At 36.4% G+C, this 17,563-nt stretch overlaps 1 protein-coding gene across 16 annotated transcripts in view; it reads left to right on the top strand.

Annotated features, from left to right (window-relative positions):
• Positions 1 to 17,563, top strand: part of VPS13B (vacuolar protein sorting 13 homolog B) — a 444,484-nt gene that overhangs the window by 185,094 nt on the left and 241,827 nt on the right. For all 16 annotated transcript variants that reach the window (XM_030480526.1, XM_030480557.1, XM_030480551.1 and 13 more), the window contains one exon: positions 6,214 to 6,323. In XM_030480526.1, the coding sequence (XP_030336386.1) occupies positions 6,214 to 6,323 (110 nt within the window). The remainder of the gene's footprint in view (positions 1 to 6,213; positions 6,324 to 17,563) is intronic.

Here is a 17,563-nt window from a genome sequence, read left to right as displayed (position 1 = left end):
GTTAAAGTTTTGCTCAAATGAATTCTGGAAAAAAAACAGCCTGTCAAGATTTGCTCCTTCCTTCTTCCTCACCACACCCCCACACCCCCCCCCAAGCCCCCCAAAACAACAAACAAACATCCATATAGCAAACAAGTTAAATATGAATATCTAACATTTTTGTGAAAATTTGCATCTTGGCATGTCATAACATTTTTCCTCGGTAAGAATGACACAATAATAAATGGACTCAATTCCATTCTTAACATCAAAGGGCAGAGACGATATGAAATAATGGAGGGTTGTTATCCACACCTTGGTTTGATAGACCTTGCTTCAGATTGATTGGCAGAGATGTGGCTCCTTGTACTTCAGAAAAATGATGCCTCTCATATAGCCCTGAGTGTTCAGCAGTTTTGTGTTTTGCCTCATTATGTTATGTCTTTGACTATAATTGTATGTTATAATTCCATAATTCAGCATTTGTGAGTATTTGGGTATGTGTATTGATGGAGGTAGGTTGTTTCTTTAACCTTAACGATGGACTTACCAGAACATTCAGTTGAAATTAGGTCCATGTAATTTAGAGTTATGATTAACACAAGTCACACACCAGCTTTTGTTTTGTTTTGGTTTTTTGCTACTAGTTACAGTAGGTACTTAGCTGTGGCACATAACGTCTGAATTCTATCCCTGGGTCTTGCTGTTCTGCTGTGTGATTAAATAACTTCACTTCTCTGCCTCACTTTCTCTATTTTTGAAATAGAGTTTTCATAAAAATGAAATTTTTATTTTTGAAATAAAAATAACAATGCTGACTTCTTTTGTTTCAGCACTTAATGCTTTTCTGCTATAAATCTAAGTAGAAGAATTACAAGGTCACAATAGCAGTAGAAGTACATTCTTACTGAATGTTTCCAAAGATCAAAAGCTCTTTCATTTATTTATTTAATAAGGAATAGTGTTAAAACATTTTGAGGTGTGTATTCCTGAGCAAAGAATAACTGTTTTATGAAGGAATTGTATTTGATGTTACAGACCAAAGCGCCTTAGTTCATGGGAAAATGTTACCCCCCTACTTCTGTTTTAATGAATGATTATACTGTTGGTCTAAGCAACTAAATTAATTGATCTTAGACTTATTTTAAGCACTTGGTGAACATAAAACTTTATCAAAGTACGGTAGACTTGGAGATTTTTCTCTGAGATAAAATTGGTATAGTGCTTATATAAAAGTACATCTGTAATCATTCAAGTCAACCTTGAATAGGGAGACGTGCAGACATATAGTTCAGTTGTTAGACAAAATTTATTAACCTATTGTAGCTGGTATAATGTAAAAATAATTTTTCACAGTCACACAAACTTTGATGTAGCTTGAAATATCTGTTTCCCTTGTCTGACTCGGCAGTTCAGGATGAAATGCAGGACTCCGTCTCTTAGATAAGCTGATTTTTTTGCAAGACATAATATCAGCTTGTCAGTGATATTCCGAAGTGGACAGAAAGGTTGCTTAATTTAGTAACTTAATTTTTTTAGTTACTTAATTTTTATGCTGTGTAACTGCAATCTGTAACTCCTACTTCAGCTCTCATTCTTTAGCTTGGGATGTGACTGAGAATGGCTGTGGTGCTATAGGATAGCTAATTGATAAAGCCCGTTTGGAATGTGGGTAAGTGAGCCATTTTGGCAGTAAGCAGAGTAGTGAAGAGCGCTCTTTTCCCTTTAGTTGACTCCCAGGCTAAAATTAAAGTTAGATATTTCCACATTTAGTGATTTACAATGCATCTGTTCCAAGTCAGCTAGCAGAAAGAGCTAATTACCTGTATACTTTTATGAAAAAGAACTCTTCACTTGGGTGTAATATGCAGAGATCTGGATTTTTATAGTATGCCTTTGTGGAAATGCCCTTCAATACAGTAAGATAGTAAGTAGAAAGATTATTTCTTCTTTTTCTTATCCTTTGAAATAATTGGATACTAAATTAATGATGCTTACTCAACCTGTGTAAGCACCTGCTTATCATTCATGTGTCCTGAGACATCTAGGAGTTATAAGCTCAATGCTAAAATAATTCATGGTGCAGTTTATGTAGCAAGCTGGTGTAATGTTTTCTTTAGTTACTTGGTTACTAAAAATAAATAAAATCTGTTAGAATTAGTTTTTATTGTAGATCATTCCCTTTGTTCATATTTGTGATTCCTCCCCAACAGGAAGTATACATTAACTGTAACTTAAACTTCAGTTTTCTGCAGAGGTTTTTCTGTTCATTTTATAGAGGAATATCAAATATGTGTTACTGAAATCTTTTACTGCATATAACAGTATGGATGTGTTTGGATACTTCACACAGAGCAGAGAAAGAATTCTCCAGGGGTGATCAATAATTGCTTCAGAGGGAAAATGCATTTTACACAATGTAAATTTAAGCAGTTTACATTATGTAAATACATTACACAAATAGCAAGGCTGCTTCTCAATGTCTAGTGCTTCATAGTATGTTATTGTTGTATGTTGAGTTTCAGTAAGTAAATTTATGACTGAACTATTAATGTCTGTGCTTCCTAGTAAATGTTTTTCACTAAACTCCTGTGATATTTGAAGCCTTTTCTCATTCTTTCATAACCACCGAGCATCCCTCAGCACCACAACTCTGCTGCTTGACTCTGCCCCATTTCACCTGTCCACAACACCTGCCTTTACCTGTGGCTTCTTTTTCTCTGCAGCTGCATCCCCAGGTATTCTCTTCCACCTCACTAGAAGTGTACCATATTCCTGTTTTTCCCCAGTTATTATATGCTTGAGTTTCCCTTTTGGAGGAGAGGGTAGGGCTAGAGCCCCATGCTAGTGACCCTTCGCCTCCCTGTTCCTCCAGCAGCCTTTGCTCAGCACTCAAGGTGGGAAGAGGTGGTGGAAGAGCCAGCTTAAGTGCCAGAGGCCCCAGGTTCTCCTCCGCAGCCCCCCCCCCAGTCCCTTGGGAAGATGAGTGCTGTTGCTGCAGCTGTTATCGTCCAAGGAAGCTTGTCAGGAAGCTCATCTGCAGGATGAGAGTGCCAAGCGCAGCTGTGCTCTGCTGCCTCCTCTTCGTCTTCTGCTGCCCGCCTGCAGCCTCCCCTTGGTTTGTTCCTTCAGGAGAGAGCTGAAACTTGGGGAGGAAAGAAGTTATTTGCTCAAACTGTGCCTCGCAAATGACACCGTGACCTTTGAGGAAATTGTCAAATGTTCAGAAATTATGTGGTGTTGAGTGCAATTCTTATTTTTAAAATAATTTACTAGATAGTTGTTATAGATAACTGGCAAGAACTGGTATCTGGAAAGGAAACCTCATATGGTGTGGGACTAAGGTCTGTTTTTTCTGAAATGTAAATTTAATTAAAAGGAGAAAAGGGGAGGGGACAAAACACCACAATCTTAATGAAATCCAGGAAACTGCATTGCATTTTGACAGAGACAAAATAGCAATTAATTTTTTTTCCTAGACGTGTAAGGAGTCTGTTGACAACTTCCAGCTTGGTCCTCACATCATTGAGATCTTCCTTGAAAACTGGGGGGGATTCTTACTTCTTGGCATGAAAACACAAATTTAAGACCTTTTTCTTGGGGGGTCGAGGTGAGGAGGCAAATCTGAGAAACTTTTCTGTGACTACATAGTTATTTATTTTGAAGAAGGCTGTTACACAGAAAACAACTTCACATAGGTGATGGCGATTGAACTGCTTTTTGAATGTAGTGGCTGAGTAGTAAATATGGCAGTAAATTTCAGTAATTCAGTGTGACAGAAGTGGCTTGGTAGGAGGCCAAAGTTACCTGACAGTCAAATTGAAAGCAAATAATGTAATTCCTTATCTGACTACTTGTACTGTTTTTTTCTTTTTTTTCCTTCCAGATGCAAGCTGTCAAGGACAAAAGTCAACTGAAAAAATAAACTATTTTGCCCTCTGTTATACCTTACTTCAGAGTTTTATGGGATTGTGTTAGTGTGGCTTCATTGAAGTGAAAAGATAGTTTCAGTTCAAAGCAGAACTTAATTGTATTCAACCTCTTAATTTCAGCTTACTTTTTGCAGTAAACAAGAAATTATATTGAGTAACTAGCATCATGTGCTACAGTAACACTGTGGGATTTTTTTCTTTTCAGGAGTCTGTTATAAATGTGCAATTTTTTTGTTGACTTTGCCTGTAGGCTGACTTTATTCCTCACTCTTTGGGAGGTCTCTGACTCCCACTTGTCATATCACATATACATTAAACCTTTCATTAAGTATTGCTGACAACAAACGGTATCTCTTAAAGATGCAGGATTCTCTTATTTTGGCATCTAAGTATCTTATAAAAGCTAATGATTATAGCATATACTTTATCAATTGTCTGTTACCTCCTGCTTCCTTTTTCTAGTCTCTTCCAGATCCTGCCTCAAGGCATATTTACTGCTCTTCTTATTTGCATCTTACCCTTTTACTTTATGCTTGACATCGCCTTTGCCTTAAACTGCGGATTTATTTCTAAGGTTTATTACTGACATTTAAAACCATCAGATTACAGACACTAGTCTGTGTATAGGAGTTCCTCACAGTGTGTGTTCCAACTCCAAGCCTGTGTGAGGCGGATCATTTATCTTTGTGTATTTCTTGACTGCTGTTTTCCCATTGTTCTCGTCTGGCTTTGCATGCGTCGTCCCAGGTTGGTGGCTCTTCTGCCATTTAGAGTTCAGCTGGTTTTAAAATTTTGTTATACTCAATAAACTCATAACTTCTTTTTCCATTTACAGTTTTGGTGATGTATTACTTGTTTTGAGCTGTATGTTTTTTCTGGTTTGTTGGTTTTTTTTTTTCTTGAAAGTACATTATGTGACAAACTTTCTGATTTTATTTGACATTGTTATTAAATTTAGATTGCTGAATAATTATGTTGTATAATACAGGGCAAATATAATACATATTGCTTTGGGAACTAGGATTCTTTGAATTAGAGAACTACTCTAATTGTCTAGAACTTGGTGCTGGGACATTCCAGTAACCAGGATTTCTGTGCGTTTGAGTTTAGTTTGTTATTTATTTCGTTATTTAATTTATTTTTTTGGTGTAGAATTGCAAAACTTATGTGAAAAGGTAAAAAACCCCATTACTACTTTCCACACTTTTTCAATATATGTGATACCCTTTGTATTATAAATGTGATACCTATGTTAATGCATTTGCTTCTGAATTTTACAGCTCTGCAGTTACATTCTGGTGCAATAGAAACTATAGCTGTACTATGAAAAGCCTCACTAATACATCATCAGATTTTTAATGCAGGTTTAATAGAAATACTACTTCATAAATTTGGTTTTGGTGTCCTTGTCTTGAAGTATACGCTAAGATTTCTGGAAAATGAGTTTTTTCCTATTTTGAGACTTAATGTTTCCCATGTAAGTGTCTCTTCACAACCGTAAGAAAACCAGAAGTTCACTTTAAAGAAATTAAGATATAGTAGCCCTGTCTATCCTAGGACTTCAAAAGTGAGATTTAAAGAAAATAAGATAAATTTGAAAACTGAGGATAAAATCCTAAGAACTCACAGTACTGAGACCTGCCGACATTGCAGAGTTCAAAAATTTTCCTTATTTTGCCTAACTAGTCCACTAAAGAATATTCATGGCCACATTTACATGAAAAACTTTTCTCCTGAGCAGCTTTGAGCAGAACACTAACCTAAGGTAGACCTATCTTTGTTAAATGAACCCACTGTCCTAGACCAAGTTTTTCTTTATTGAGGTTGGGTGAGTCATGAGTCGTTATGTTCTTCTCTTTCTTTCAAAGGTCTTATTGACTCATTTCTTGCTTAATGTTATTTTGGGCTGAGAATCTGAGGCAAGGTGTTGCGTGTATCAAATTACACATACAACTTTGTGAAAACAAGTATTTTTCTTGGCAAAAAATTGTAATAAGCAAAATCAAAAAGCAATTCTCTGCATTTTTTTCTTCCTTTTTTTTTTCCTCCCCTTTTTTTTTTTTTTTTGGTGTGTGTGCGTGTGTGTCCATAACTGGCTGTGCTGGCAAGTTTCTCACTTTCATGAAGTTATTGAAGTTTATGTTACAATTACTACTCTTGATTGGAATTTAAAATACATATGTAAGTCCAATCCAAACAGAAGTCTGCATCAAAGATGATTTGTGTGTAAGAAAAATTAATACATACGTGGAGATTCTTTAGGAGATAGTTTACATTTTCTTTTCTTTTCTATGGTGTATAGGTGCAGTGCTCTTGTCCAGTGTACAAGGATTAGCAATTAATGTTGATCCAGTCTTGTATACTTGGCTTATCTACCAACCTCAGAAAAGAGCTGGTAGACACATTCAGCAGGTACGTATTTTTGGAGTGGGATAAGGGGAAACTTTCGTATATGCCAGTAGTGCATTCTTATTCCATGTATTTGTTTTCTGTCACCTTGTTCTTGGTAGTTTGCTGCCTATACCATTGATCTTATTTTGAATTATTAAAAATGTTAACTTCTGCATGTTAAAATTTCATTTCACATCATTTTCATTTATAATGTTTAATTAGAAGAATAGAGAATTCTTTTTGATGGACACTGCTTAGGATCCATATTTTGCAACTATTTTTAACTACTAAGACCTCATAAGCCTCCTGTGTTGGAAGAATAAATCATATTTTAACTGTTTGGGGTGGTATTTTTAATAATTGCATAATTTGTTATAAAATAATTACTCTTATTAAAACCCATTTTAAGAGAAGATGCATCATACATTTCCTAACTTGACGTAAGTGAATACTGTGACAGATTCTGTGTATAATGTTAAAAACATGTATTTGTATGTGAAGTGCTCAGAAAAAAAAGTAGAAGTTAAGACTCTGAATCTGTGTAGCACAGTGATTTCTTTGATATATTCTTGACCTTAACTTTCATGCTGCGTACTCCTGACCTGGAAAGAACACAGGTTTTGCCTGATTTTAAACTTGCTTTTAACTGTTGTTTGTCAGACCAGTAGAATATTCTAAAGCTTAAATTTGTCATAATTGATCAAACTAGTGGTCTGTGTAGCCTAATGTTCTGTCTCGGTTATAAGTGGTCAATTATTAAGTGGCCAATATAAGAATCTTTTGGTATTTCTCTCATAATTATAGAACACTATATACATCAGGGAAGTTTCATACAGGGCCCTTGAAGCAGGAGGATTAACATGATCTATAAACATTTCTGTTTCTTGTGAGTGAATGACCTTGTCAGGTAGTAACTGTCAAACATTGAGTCCCATTAAGCTCATTCTGCACCAGCACCATCTGAGCAATTCAATGTGTGAATTGTTGCTTTATCATTTTAGTAACCTTACGCTGTTTTTAACTTCTTGAGTTATTCTTCATTCCTGCATCATTACTGGAGCAGCACAACATTTCTTGGCATACCTCCTTTTTAAAACAGACCGTTAATTTACTTTTGCAGTGCTGTTATGTGTACATCCAAAATGTAAATGAGCCTGATTATTTCAAATGTTCATATAAAAGTCTTAACATTAATGTATATAATCAGTAGTTACTCAGTGCTTCCTCTTTTGATTGTGCTTGTATACTGTGTGACAAGAAATGTTCAGTGACTACCTTAGGAAACTTATCTGTCCATGGTTTTGGTCACCCATGGCAAAAATTGTTACCCAAATTTTGATTAAGTAGTTATTTTGTAATTTGTGTCATTATCTTATTTTGCCTTTTAAATTTGTTTGTGATCTATTTCAGTTAAAATAACTGTATCACATTTCTAATGTTATCAGCATTTGGAGTTGCTTAGTCATTTAAAATTATTGTCATGTCTGCTTAATAGAATTTTTTGCTCTATTATCTTGAGTAAGTCAAAATTGAGATTTTCATCTGAACACAGAGGGAAAATCTTTCAGTACAGTTGGATGTGTGTACACATTCTGTCAAGTAATAATGTTGAGTTCAGTAAGTTAAATCAAATTATTAATTTATCTGGGACCACAGCTATAGCCATGTAAACTTCTGATTGCATTCAGGATAGGCTGGGGTTGTCTGGCTCCCCACAGAGACATATATGCCTTTACATACCAGACCTTCTTCAGATTTGTTTGCCTATTAGCTATTACTCAGGGATTCTCAGGTTTGTAGTGCCAGTTTGGTAGTACATGCATTTTACATCTTTACTGCAACACTCACTATGTGTAATGTAACTGTAGTGGAGTGGTTTTGTCTGAAAGCATGAAAAGTTAGAAATACCAGAACATACTTAACTCCGTAAGCTGAAATTGGAGTTAGAAGCATAAAAGTAACTGCATTTTTACAAAACCATGGATTTTCAATTATTTTTCCATAAAGCTGTACTGTGTCATCTTCTGTGTGATGAAGCCACCAAGAACAGTAATTCTGTTTGGCCTTACTGAGATTTCATTCAACTGGAACAGAACAGTGAACATCTGCTGTGTTGGAGTGTGGGGGTACATGCAGCCCAGCGAGGGCAACCCCTCTTCATTTATTACTGTTAGACTATTGCTAACCCTACCTCTGTTTGCACCATGCTTCCCAGCAGATCATAATTGTACTAGATGTGTAATCGATGGGGCCATTGTGTTATTTGGTTTGTAACGTTACTTCTTTGCACTTTCTCCCCTCCTTTACCCAGTGTGTCTCTTCTGTACAATTAGATTAGAAATGTTTTAACCATGTTTATGTAGTATCTAGTACACTGTGTCACATGCTCTGATATATTCTTAGATGGTGTCTGCAAAATGGGATGAATGATAAATGAGGATTTTAGAAGTCTGAAGGTAAACACCAAAAGGAGAGAGAAGCTATTTACATTAAAAGTTAAGTTTGGCACAACCGTCAGTGACTAGTCTTTAAGGCTTCAGCATATTTTTTTAAATACAACAGACTATCTGGTGCTAGATGCTTTCAGAAGATGGCATTGCAGTGTATTACCTTTTTGTCACAAAGTGACAGCGCATGCCAAAGTGTGGCTGCTGTTACATACTTGAATAATGATCGCTGTGGTTGCTGTTGTGGCTGTATGGTCAGTGCTCTAGGGTAAATGGATGTAAATAGAACTTGGTTTTCTCCATTCTGAATTTCAACATTCATCTACAAGTTTTCCATTCTCCCCTTTGAAGTACAGAAACAATGGGAATGTTGCAGTCAAAATCCATGAGGCACTCTCAGAGCTTGGACTAATGGGCATATTGCTTTTGAATTTCTCTCATGGCCACTAGAAATATGTGGTGTAATTCTTAAGTTGTGAAGAACTGCATTAAGTTGTGAAGAATTCTTAAGAAGCATTGAGCAAAATAAGCCACTTCTGTATCTATAGTCTTGTCCATTATTGCCTCTTACCTAATTCGTGGTGTTGGACATAGGTCAGTATAATGCCATTCTGAGGAGCATAACTGAATATTAATCATGAGTAGTCATGCTTCTTGTAAGATTCAGTTTGGCAGAAATGAAACAACAAATCCACAGAAGCACAGAGCTTTTGTTGCATGCTTTTGCTGTACTTATTCCAATATGCTTGTTGCAAGTTTGTAATTTGTAAGTTTTCCAAGTAATAATAGAGGTAACTACTGAAACAGTTCATAGTAAAAAGTTCTGCTCTCTGTATACTGAGAGCGGAATGGTATGGTATAATAGCAGGCTGGTATAATATGCAGCATGTTTTCTGTAAGAGGTGATATGGCAAAGACAATGCTGCTTTTGTTTATATTGGGTAGGAACAGAATTAATTCTTTTTGAACTGAACTTGAGGCAAACTCTTTGGTTTTCTTATGTGTGAATTCTGCAAAATCCTGTTAGTTATTACAGTAAGTTGTATGAGATCTTGCTCAATAAAGAGCCCGTTCCACTGCTCAGTCACCCTCACAGTAAAAATATATTTCTTTAAATTCAGAGGCAACCTCCTGTGTATGTACCCCTTGCCTCTGGTCCTGTCACCAGGCACCACTGTGAATAGCCTGGCTCCATCTTCTCTGCATCCTCCCTTCAGGTATTTTTATACACTGATGAGGTCACCCGTGAGCCTTCTAATTTTCCAGGATGAACGATCCTAGTTCTCTCAGCCTTTCCTTGTATGGAAGATGCTCTAGCCCCTTAATCATCTTTGTGGCCCTTTGCTGGACTCTCTCCAGTACGTCTGTGTATCTCTTGTATTGGGGAGTCTAGAACTAGACCCAGCACTGAGTAAAGGGGAAGAATCACCTCCCTTGACTTGCTGGCAACACTTTGTCTACTGCAGCCCAGGATACCATTCACCTTCTTTACACCAAGGGCATGTCAGTGGCTCATGTTCAACCTGGTGTCCACCAGGTCATTTTCTGCAAAGCTGCTTTCCAGCTGGGCAGCCCTCAGATAATAATGACATATGAGATTGTTCTTCCCCAGATGCAGAACTTTGCACTTTTTATTGTTGAACTTTATAAGGTTCATGCCAGCCTATTTCTCCGGCCTGTCATGGTCCCTCTGGATGGCAACACAACCCTTTGGCATACCAGCCACTCCTCACATAAATGAAGATACTGAACAGGATTGAACCTATTATTGACCATTGGGGTACACTGCTACTTACTGGAGTCCAACTCAATGTTGTGCCACAGATCACCACCCTCTGGCCCAGCCCAGCCCAGCTAGTTTTCAGTCCACTTCACTGTTTACATATCCAGCCCATGATATGTATCTTCATGAGCCTCTCCATGAAGATCTTACAGGAGAGAGTGTCAAAGGCCCTACTAAAGTCAAGGTAGACAATATCCACTGTTCTCCATCTATCAAGCCAGTCATTTCATCATAAAATGTTATCATATTGGTCAGGAATGACTTACACTTGGTAAAACTATGCTGATCACTCCCAGTCACTTTCTTGTTCTTCGTATACCTGGAAGTAGTTTCCAGGATTAGTTGTTCGTCACCTTCAGGTGAGGCTGACTGGCGTGTAGTCCCTGGGTCTTCCTTGAAGATAGAAGTGACATTTGCTCTCTCCCAGTCCTCACACATCTCTCCCAGTTGCCATGGTTGTTCAAACAACATCGAAAATAGCCTTGTGATGACATCTACCAGCTCTCTCAGCACTCGTGGGTGCATCCCATGAGGGCCCATGGGCTTATATATGTCTAATTTACTTAAGTAGTCCCTAACCTGATCTTCTTCCACTGAGGGTATGTCTTACTTGCTTCATCCCTTCCCCCTGGTCTCTGGGAGCTGGGATTCAAGGCTGGTCTTGCTAGTAAAGATTGAGGTGAAGAACACATTCAGTACCTCAGCCTCTTCCAGTAGGAGAAAGTCCTCATGGGTTTCCTGACTTGAGGTCACTGCATTCCCATAGACAATGAAATATTTTAGCAGGCTTTTTTGCAGCTCTTTGCCCTCCTGCTTCTTTCTTTTTCTAAACTCAAGCAAACACAAGGAGTTAGTTAAAATTGCATAATACTTATACACGTTTTTTCAAAAATGTTTTATGTTAATTTCATATCTAGCAGCTCTGAATAATTCATAAACAGAAGAAAATACAGTTGTTTAGTGTCAGAAAAGGGGGAAAAAACCCCATGGATTGGTAGCAGGGACAGGAATAGGAAAATAAGTTTGTTATCATGAAAGTATGTTGATTTCATCATCAGCTGATGGTCTTTCCAGATAATCAGTGTAGCGAGTATTACATGCTGCTTTGTCTAGAAAAAGGCACTATTGATAGGTCATCTTTCCTGTTTGGAGCACAGTATTGTGTGTACAGGGTGCAGTAATCAACACCCTGCTAGCTAATAGGTTTAAAACCAAAAAACCTAGAACACCCAAGACAGTATATATTAAAGTGGCAGGAATTGTTGGAATTGATTTATATTAGTTTAGTTGGAATTATATTATATTAGTTGGAATTAAGTTATATTAGTTTATTCTTCAATAATACTAAGGTGAAATTACTTGAGTCTTGGTGCAGAGCAAGGAATAAACTTTGTAAATCCAAGTACCGTAACTTAAAGATCAGAACTTATTTTCAAAATCCTGGTTTTGACTTGTAATCTAGAGACATCTTAGAGATGTTTTAATTCAGCACCTTCTGAACGTCATGCCTATGAAGATACTTACACCAAATAGTTTAAAAGAAAAATCTCAAAACCCGAAACTTGCTAGAACCATAGAATGGTTTGGGTTGGAAGGTACCTTAAAGATCATCTAGTTCCTGCCATGGCAGGGACACCTTCCTCTAGACCAGATTGCTCAAAGTCCTATCCAGCCTGGCTTAATGTGTATGTTAAAAAAAGAGTGAATTTGTCATGCTGTCTTGTTATTAATCTATTATGTGATAGTTCTAATGGTTAATGGATTGATTCTCAACTTCTTAGTACTTCATATGGCAAGAATAAATTGAAAGATATACTTTGTGATTTTGCTTTCCTTTAATTCAAAACATGAAAAATAGGTAGAAAGCATTCTGGAGACATTTATTCAATGATAAATTTTTTTTGTACAGATATTTGGTCTGTTATACCTATGAAAAGGAAATTCTAAGAAAGGGTGAAAGATATCAATATCTATAAAGAATATTATGTTGGACACATGGGTATTTTTTTGAATATATATGTTTTGCTTATCAGCTCTACATTTTAAGAATTAATGAATTAATAAGAAATCCAATAAAAATATAATTATTCTGCTTTATATATAGTCCATGTGACTGCTCAAAGGAAAATTAGTAGGAGCCAGATACATTGCACTCCATCCATATGTTTGACATCAAAATCACATATTTTACATTATCTGGGTGTTAAAAATAATCACATTTTTAGTTCCCTTAATTTGTTAGGCTTTTACAAAATACGTTTTTATTACCACCATTTTTTTTTTCAGTAACTGCTAATAGTCCATGAAGTTGGAGTAGCAAATTTTAAAGACATCTCACTAGCCCTGCTTGATGATTGGTAAACCTATGTTAGATTTTAAGCGGGGTTTTAACTGGCACAGATGTTTGAGTTGATTTTTTTTTTTTTTTGATGTTCTGCACCATGGAACATTGTGTATCCCAATTCAAACCCAGTAATTTTTCATCAGCTGGGTAGGTAGATTACAGAATTGATCATTAGCAAATTTAGTAAGTGTTTTTCCTTTAACTTTTTTCTCTGCTCATAGGAGAAACTCTTAGGAGTTTTACTGTGTTCTAAAATTTGTTCACTGCTTTTTGGAAAGCTCATTGTGAGCTGAGGGTATTACGAACTCTTGGTGGCATGCTTTGGGCAATTCTTCATTCAGAGGCCTGCACTAGAGGATGAAATAATTTTATCATCATGACTTGTTTGGTAGACTCATGTAGAACAATTAATTCCTCTAATTTGATCTGTGGTAGGATGGCTTTGGGAGTATTGCAGATCTTTGTGTCTTTAAGAGCCAAACACTTCTGGTAATGAACGGCAAAGAATGAATGACACAATGTAAGGGTAAGTTTCAGTACTCAAATTTAAGATTTTTTTCCCATGCTGTAGTAAAATTGGCTGTTGAGGGTAGAGCTGTGTTGTCCCTCTTTAGTTCTAGCTTCTCTCTTCTACCTTGATAAATAGCAGGATAAAACAAGCATATTTACACAGTAAACATAATTATATTGGTCTGCAAAGATTTCTCAAATTAGAATAGATATTGATTTCTGATATTGCTTGCAGGCCAGAAGCCCTGTGTTTATCCCTATTGGGATCTGTCACTCTTACCCCTAGGAAAACAATCAAGTTTCTGAAGGATGTGGGAATGAAGTTACTGCTTATTTAAGGAGCTAAAGCTACATGGGACTTGAACCTTATATTTTCTACTTTCAGAGGCCCCTTGAAACTGCAGACAGAATGCAATTGGTGAAAATGTGGGGATTCTTGGTTGACATCAGTTCATCACATAAGTTTGGAAAAATTACAGCTAATCAATGGTTGGTCTTTTATCTCGGCAGAGCAGTTTTCTAAGCATGCCTGAAATTCCTACCCGAAGCAGTCACAGAATTTCACTTGAATTAGCAAGTTCATCTGCCAGGAAAGATGGTGCTTTTGTGAACCCCAGGGGTTAAGCATGCCTCATCTTTTTAATTAGGAATTAATTTAAACTTTGTGCATGTAATTTTATTAATTAATTTAATTTTAATTGGAAACCAGGCCTAATGTGTGGTCTTGTTTGAGCTTTCTGAAGCATTTTAGGTGTTTTCTTGTATTACTTATCTCAGAAATAAAAACAATGAAACATAACTCCATAGTCAAGCGGTGATTATGATTTCATGATATTAGATCTTGTTGTAAGGCAGGCAGGATAGATACTTCTGACTGTTGGAGCTCGTTCTGGCACAGCTTGGACAATCTTGCAGCATACGTAAATATTCTCTGAGGCAGGTAGCGTGATTGCATGACAGTGATCTTGAATGTTTTGAGTGGAACTGCCATCTATCCCTATTCCAAAGACTTCGTTAATTTTTCTTGCTGCTTGCAAGCTATTGCACATGTACACATCAATCTGTGTGCACACAGCATCCACTGTACGGGATAGCAGGGTTTGGTGCCATTTCAGTGGTGGCAACCCATGTCTGGGCTGGTGCTTCTGAATTCAACATTTCACAAGCCAGTGCTTCATTTTTTTCTTTTAGTAATAGTATTTAAGTTCTTATCTTGGAAGATTCTTTTGCCTTTGGGCAAAAAGTTATCAGGGAGGTGACAGTACAGGCATCCCTTAGATGAAAGTTAGTCGTCTGCTCGGTTGGTCAAGTTTTCTTTAGAAGACATTTCTCATGTTCCCAGATCTGCTTGAATCCTCTATAGCCTCACACTTGTGGGAAGCTACAATTCAGATATAAAATATTTAATTACTGAAAACCCCAAGTAAAATAAAATATTAATTTGTTCTACCTGGGGCAAATTTCCACTAGCCCTCTCTAACAGGATATTTTAGCTTCAGTTAGTTGGCATATCTCCACATACATCAGGAAATATTGTTGGCAGGTTGGTTTTTAGCTATTACTGTCTGTGCCTTTCTCTGATTTTAGATCTTTATCATTTTCAAAGTCATGTTGACCACACAGTATGAAGTAAAATAAAAAATATAATCTGTACCTGTTGATCCATTTACATGCATAAATAGCATATATGTATGTGTGGTTCGTGTACACATACTTAACATGGTGTGTAATGTGTTAGATTATTTCTGTCAATAAACTTTAAATTAGGAAAAGGGTAGCTTTCCTGTAGTTTTTTAGCCACCGCTTAAGAAGTTAATTGTAATAATTGTACTGGAAAAGTAGTAAATTTTCTTGGTTTGAATACCATGAATTGTTACTAAATCTAGTATCCAGTGTAAAATAACCACAAAATATTATTGCATTGATAAAACTGTGGTCAGTATTCTAGAACAGAATCTGATTTGACTTTGTGTCAACAAAACAATCTCATATAAATGTTGCTATAGTTCCTTAACTTTATGTAATACTTGTTATCTGCTCTATAACACTACCAATTAGTAACCATAAAGCTTACATCCCAAGTAGGTGTGTTAAAATACTACATATTACTTTATAGCTAGCTATTTGGAATCTTGTGATGAAATGCTTATGATAACACTTGCCTGCAATGTCTCCTTTCCCATCAGATTCATCTTCTTGTACAGCTGTGGGGCTCTTGTCATCTGCTATTTCCCAAGCCACAATTTCCTCATCAGTTTGTGGCTAAAACCCAAATCTTGATGATCCTTTTCCATCTAGTTCAATGTTGATCTTTCATCTTCTGCATTCTTTTAACCAGAAATCTTTTGCCAAAAACCTGACAAGATTGTACTGGGCGTCATCAACAGCAACATCAGGCTTGATTTCAGTGAGCAAAGATGAAACAGCTGTTTCATTGTCCAGATCAGCACTCAAGCACTCGAGATTTGGTCATAATTTTTTCCAGCTTTGCCTGGTTGTGATAGCCTTGATGTTTTTCACTATATGACTAGTGGTGTAACTTACATTTTGCTGATCCATTTCTTCAGGGGTTCAGAAACACATACTGCTGCTTCGGACAGTATTTCTACCCTATTGTCTTTTGTACCGTCTTGGACTGTCTGTGTTCATTCTTCAGAAACTCTTGCTTCACTTTGGCAAGTCAATGTTCTTTCAATGTTATGTCCAGAATTGCCAAATTATGGCTCAACAGTTGCTGTCATGGGAATGCTGCAGATGGCTTTGCCTTATGCCAGGTTGTGTCAGAGGAACTGCTACATTTTGAAAATAAGTGATGTAAAGTGTCTGACGAAAGTTTATGAAACTTCAGCTTCTCTCTCTGTATGCATGTGGGAAGTATCTCTGCGGTGTAAAACTCATCCTTTCAAAGCTGAAGGTTTTTTGTTGTGTTGTTACGGCTAGAGTAGACCAAAGTGGCATGTTACTATATATTCCAGAATGTCTTTTTAGTGCTTTTGGAGACAAAGCTCATGACTGTACATTCAGAGGGAGGAGGAGAGATGAGAGCTCTGTTTGTCATTGACATTAGTATTTTCCTATTAACTTGGCATACCACTGTATTTATAAGTTGATTGTTTTCACTGGAGTGGGATTAAATAGTTGATTGTCTTTCTGATTTTAATTTACTTTTATGGTGGAAAATGGTTAAGGCGTTTGGAAGTCATGCTCCTCCAATTAAATGCTTTTTCTGTTTGTTTTGGGGTTTTGTATATGTGTGCACGTGTTGCACACTGCTTGATTCAGTGATCTGTTTTCTATTGGAGAAAATTTACAAGCACATTGCCCGCCTCACACGAATTTGTTTCCCACAGAGATTCCTACTGCAACGTGTGAGGTTTCTCGTTACCCAGCTATATGAATTACATTTTCACTTCAATACTGACAAAATTAAACCATATAAAAATTGATTAAGATGCGTGTAAGCCTAATGTCTGATCTTTAGGAAAAAACTTTTGTCATCTTTAAATGATAACTCTCTGCAAAATCATTGGTAGAAATATTCTGCTTTTGTCAACCATGATACATCTACAATTTAAGTAGCAGCTAATGCTACAGCAGAATGTTAACAGCCAACTGTTGTTGAGGATCCAATTTTTTTAATTACTTTGTCTTTTCTAGCTTACATTAATAAAAAAAGTAACAGAGAAGCCAATAGCCTGTATTCATTTGTGGACCTTCAGTTCCAGAATCCATGTGCATTAATGGATGTCACTGTTTCCTTACCTTAAAATAAGGATGCGGTCCTTCAAACTAGATTTTAGTTCCTTCAGTTTTGTTTAACACAGTCATATTTTGAATATTTTGTCGTTTATCGATGTGCTTGAAAGACAGAACAATTCAAAATCAGTAGTGCTCAGAACTGAATTTTATATCTAAAATGTCAGGAAGAAATACAGTAATGTATAAATACCTATGCATCTTTCTCAAAGTTTAATGAAGGTTGATACATTTCTTTTCAAAACTTTAAGATCTTCGTATTTGGCTACAATTTTCCAATTCCCATTAAACATTTAGATTATTATTTTGCTTTGGTGATCATCCAGGTTTATTCATGTGCATCTGATTGGCTGATAAACATGGTATTTTAAGTTAATAAATTATATTCCTCTTTTTTTTTTTGTTATCGTAGAACTTTTCT

The sequence above is a fragment of the Strigops habroptila genome, chromosome 1 (genome assembly GCF_004027225.2).
Source record: "Strigops habroptila isolate Jane chromosome 1, bStrHab1.2.pri, whole genome shotgun sequence".
NCBI classification, from domain to species: Eukaryota; Metazoa; Chordata; class Aves; order Psittaciformes; family Psittacidae; genus Strigops; species Strigops habroptila.
The sequence above is the reverse complement of the archived record's forward strand: the minus strand, read 5'-3'. Positions and strand labels throughout refer to the sequence as shown.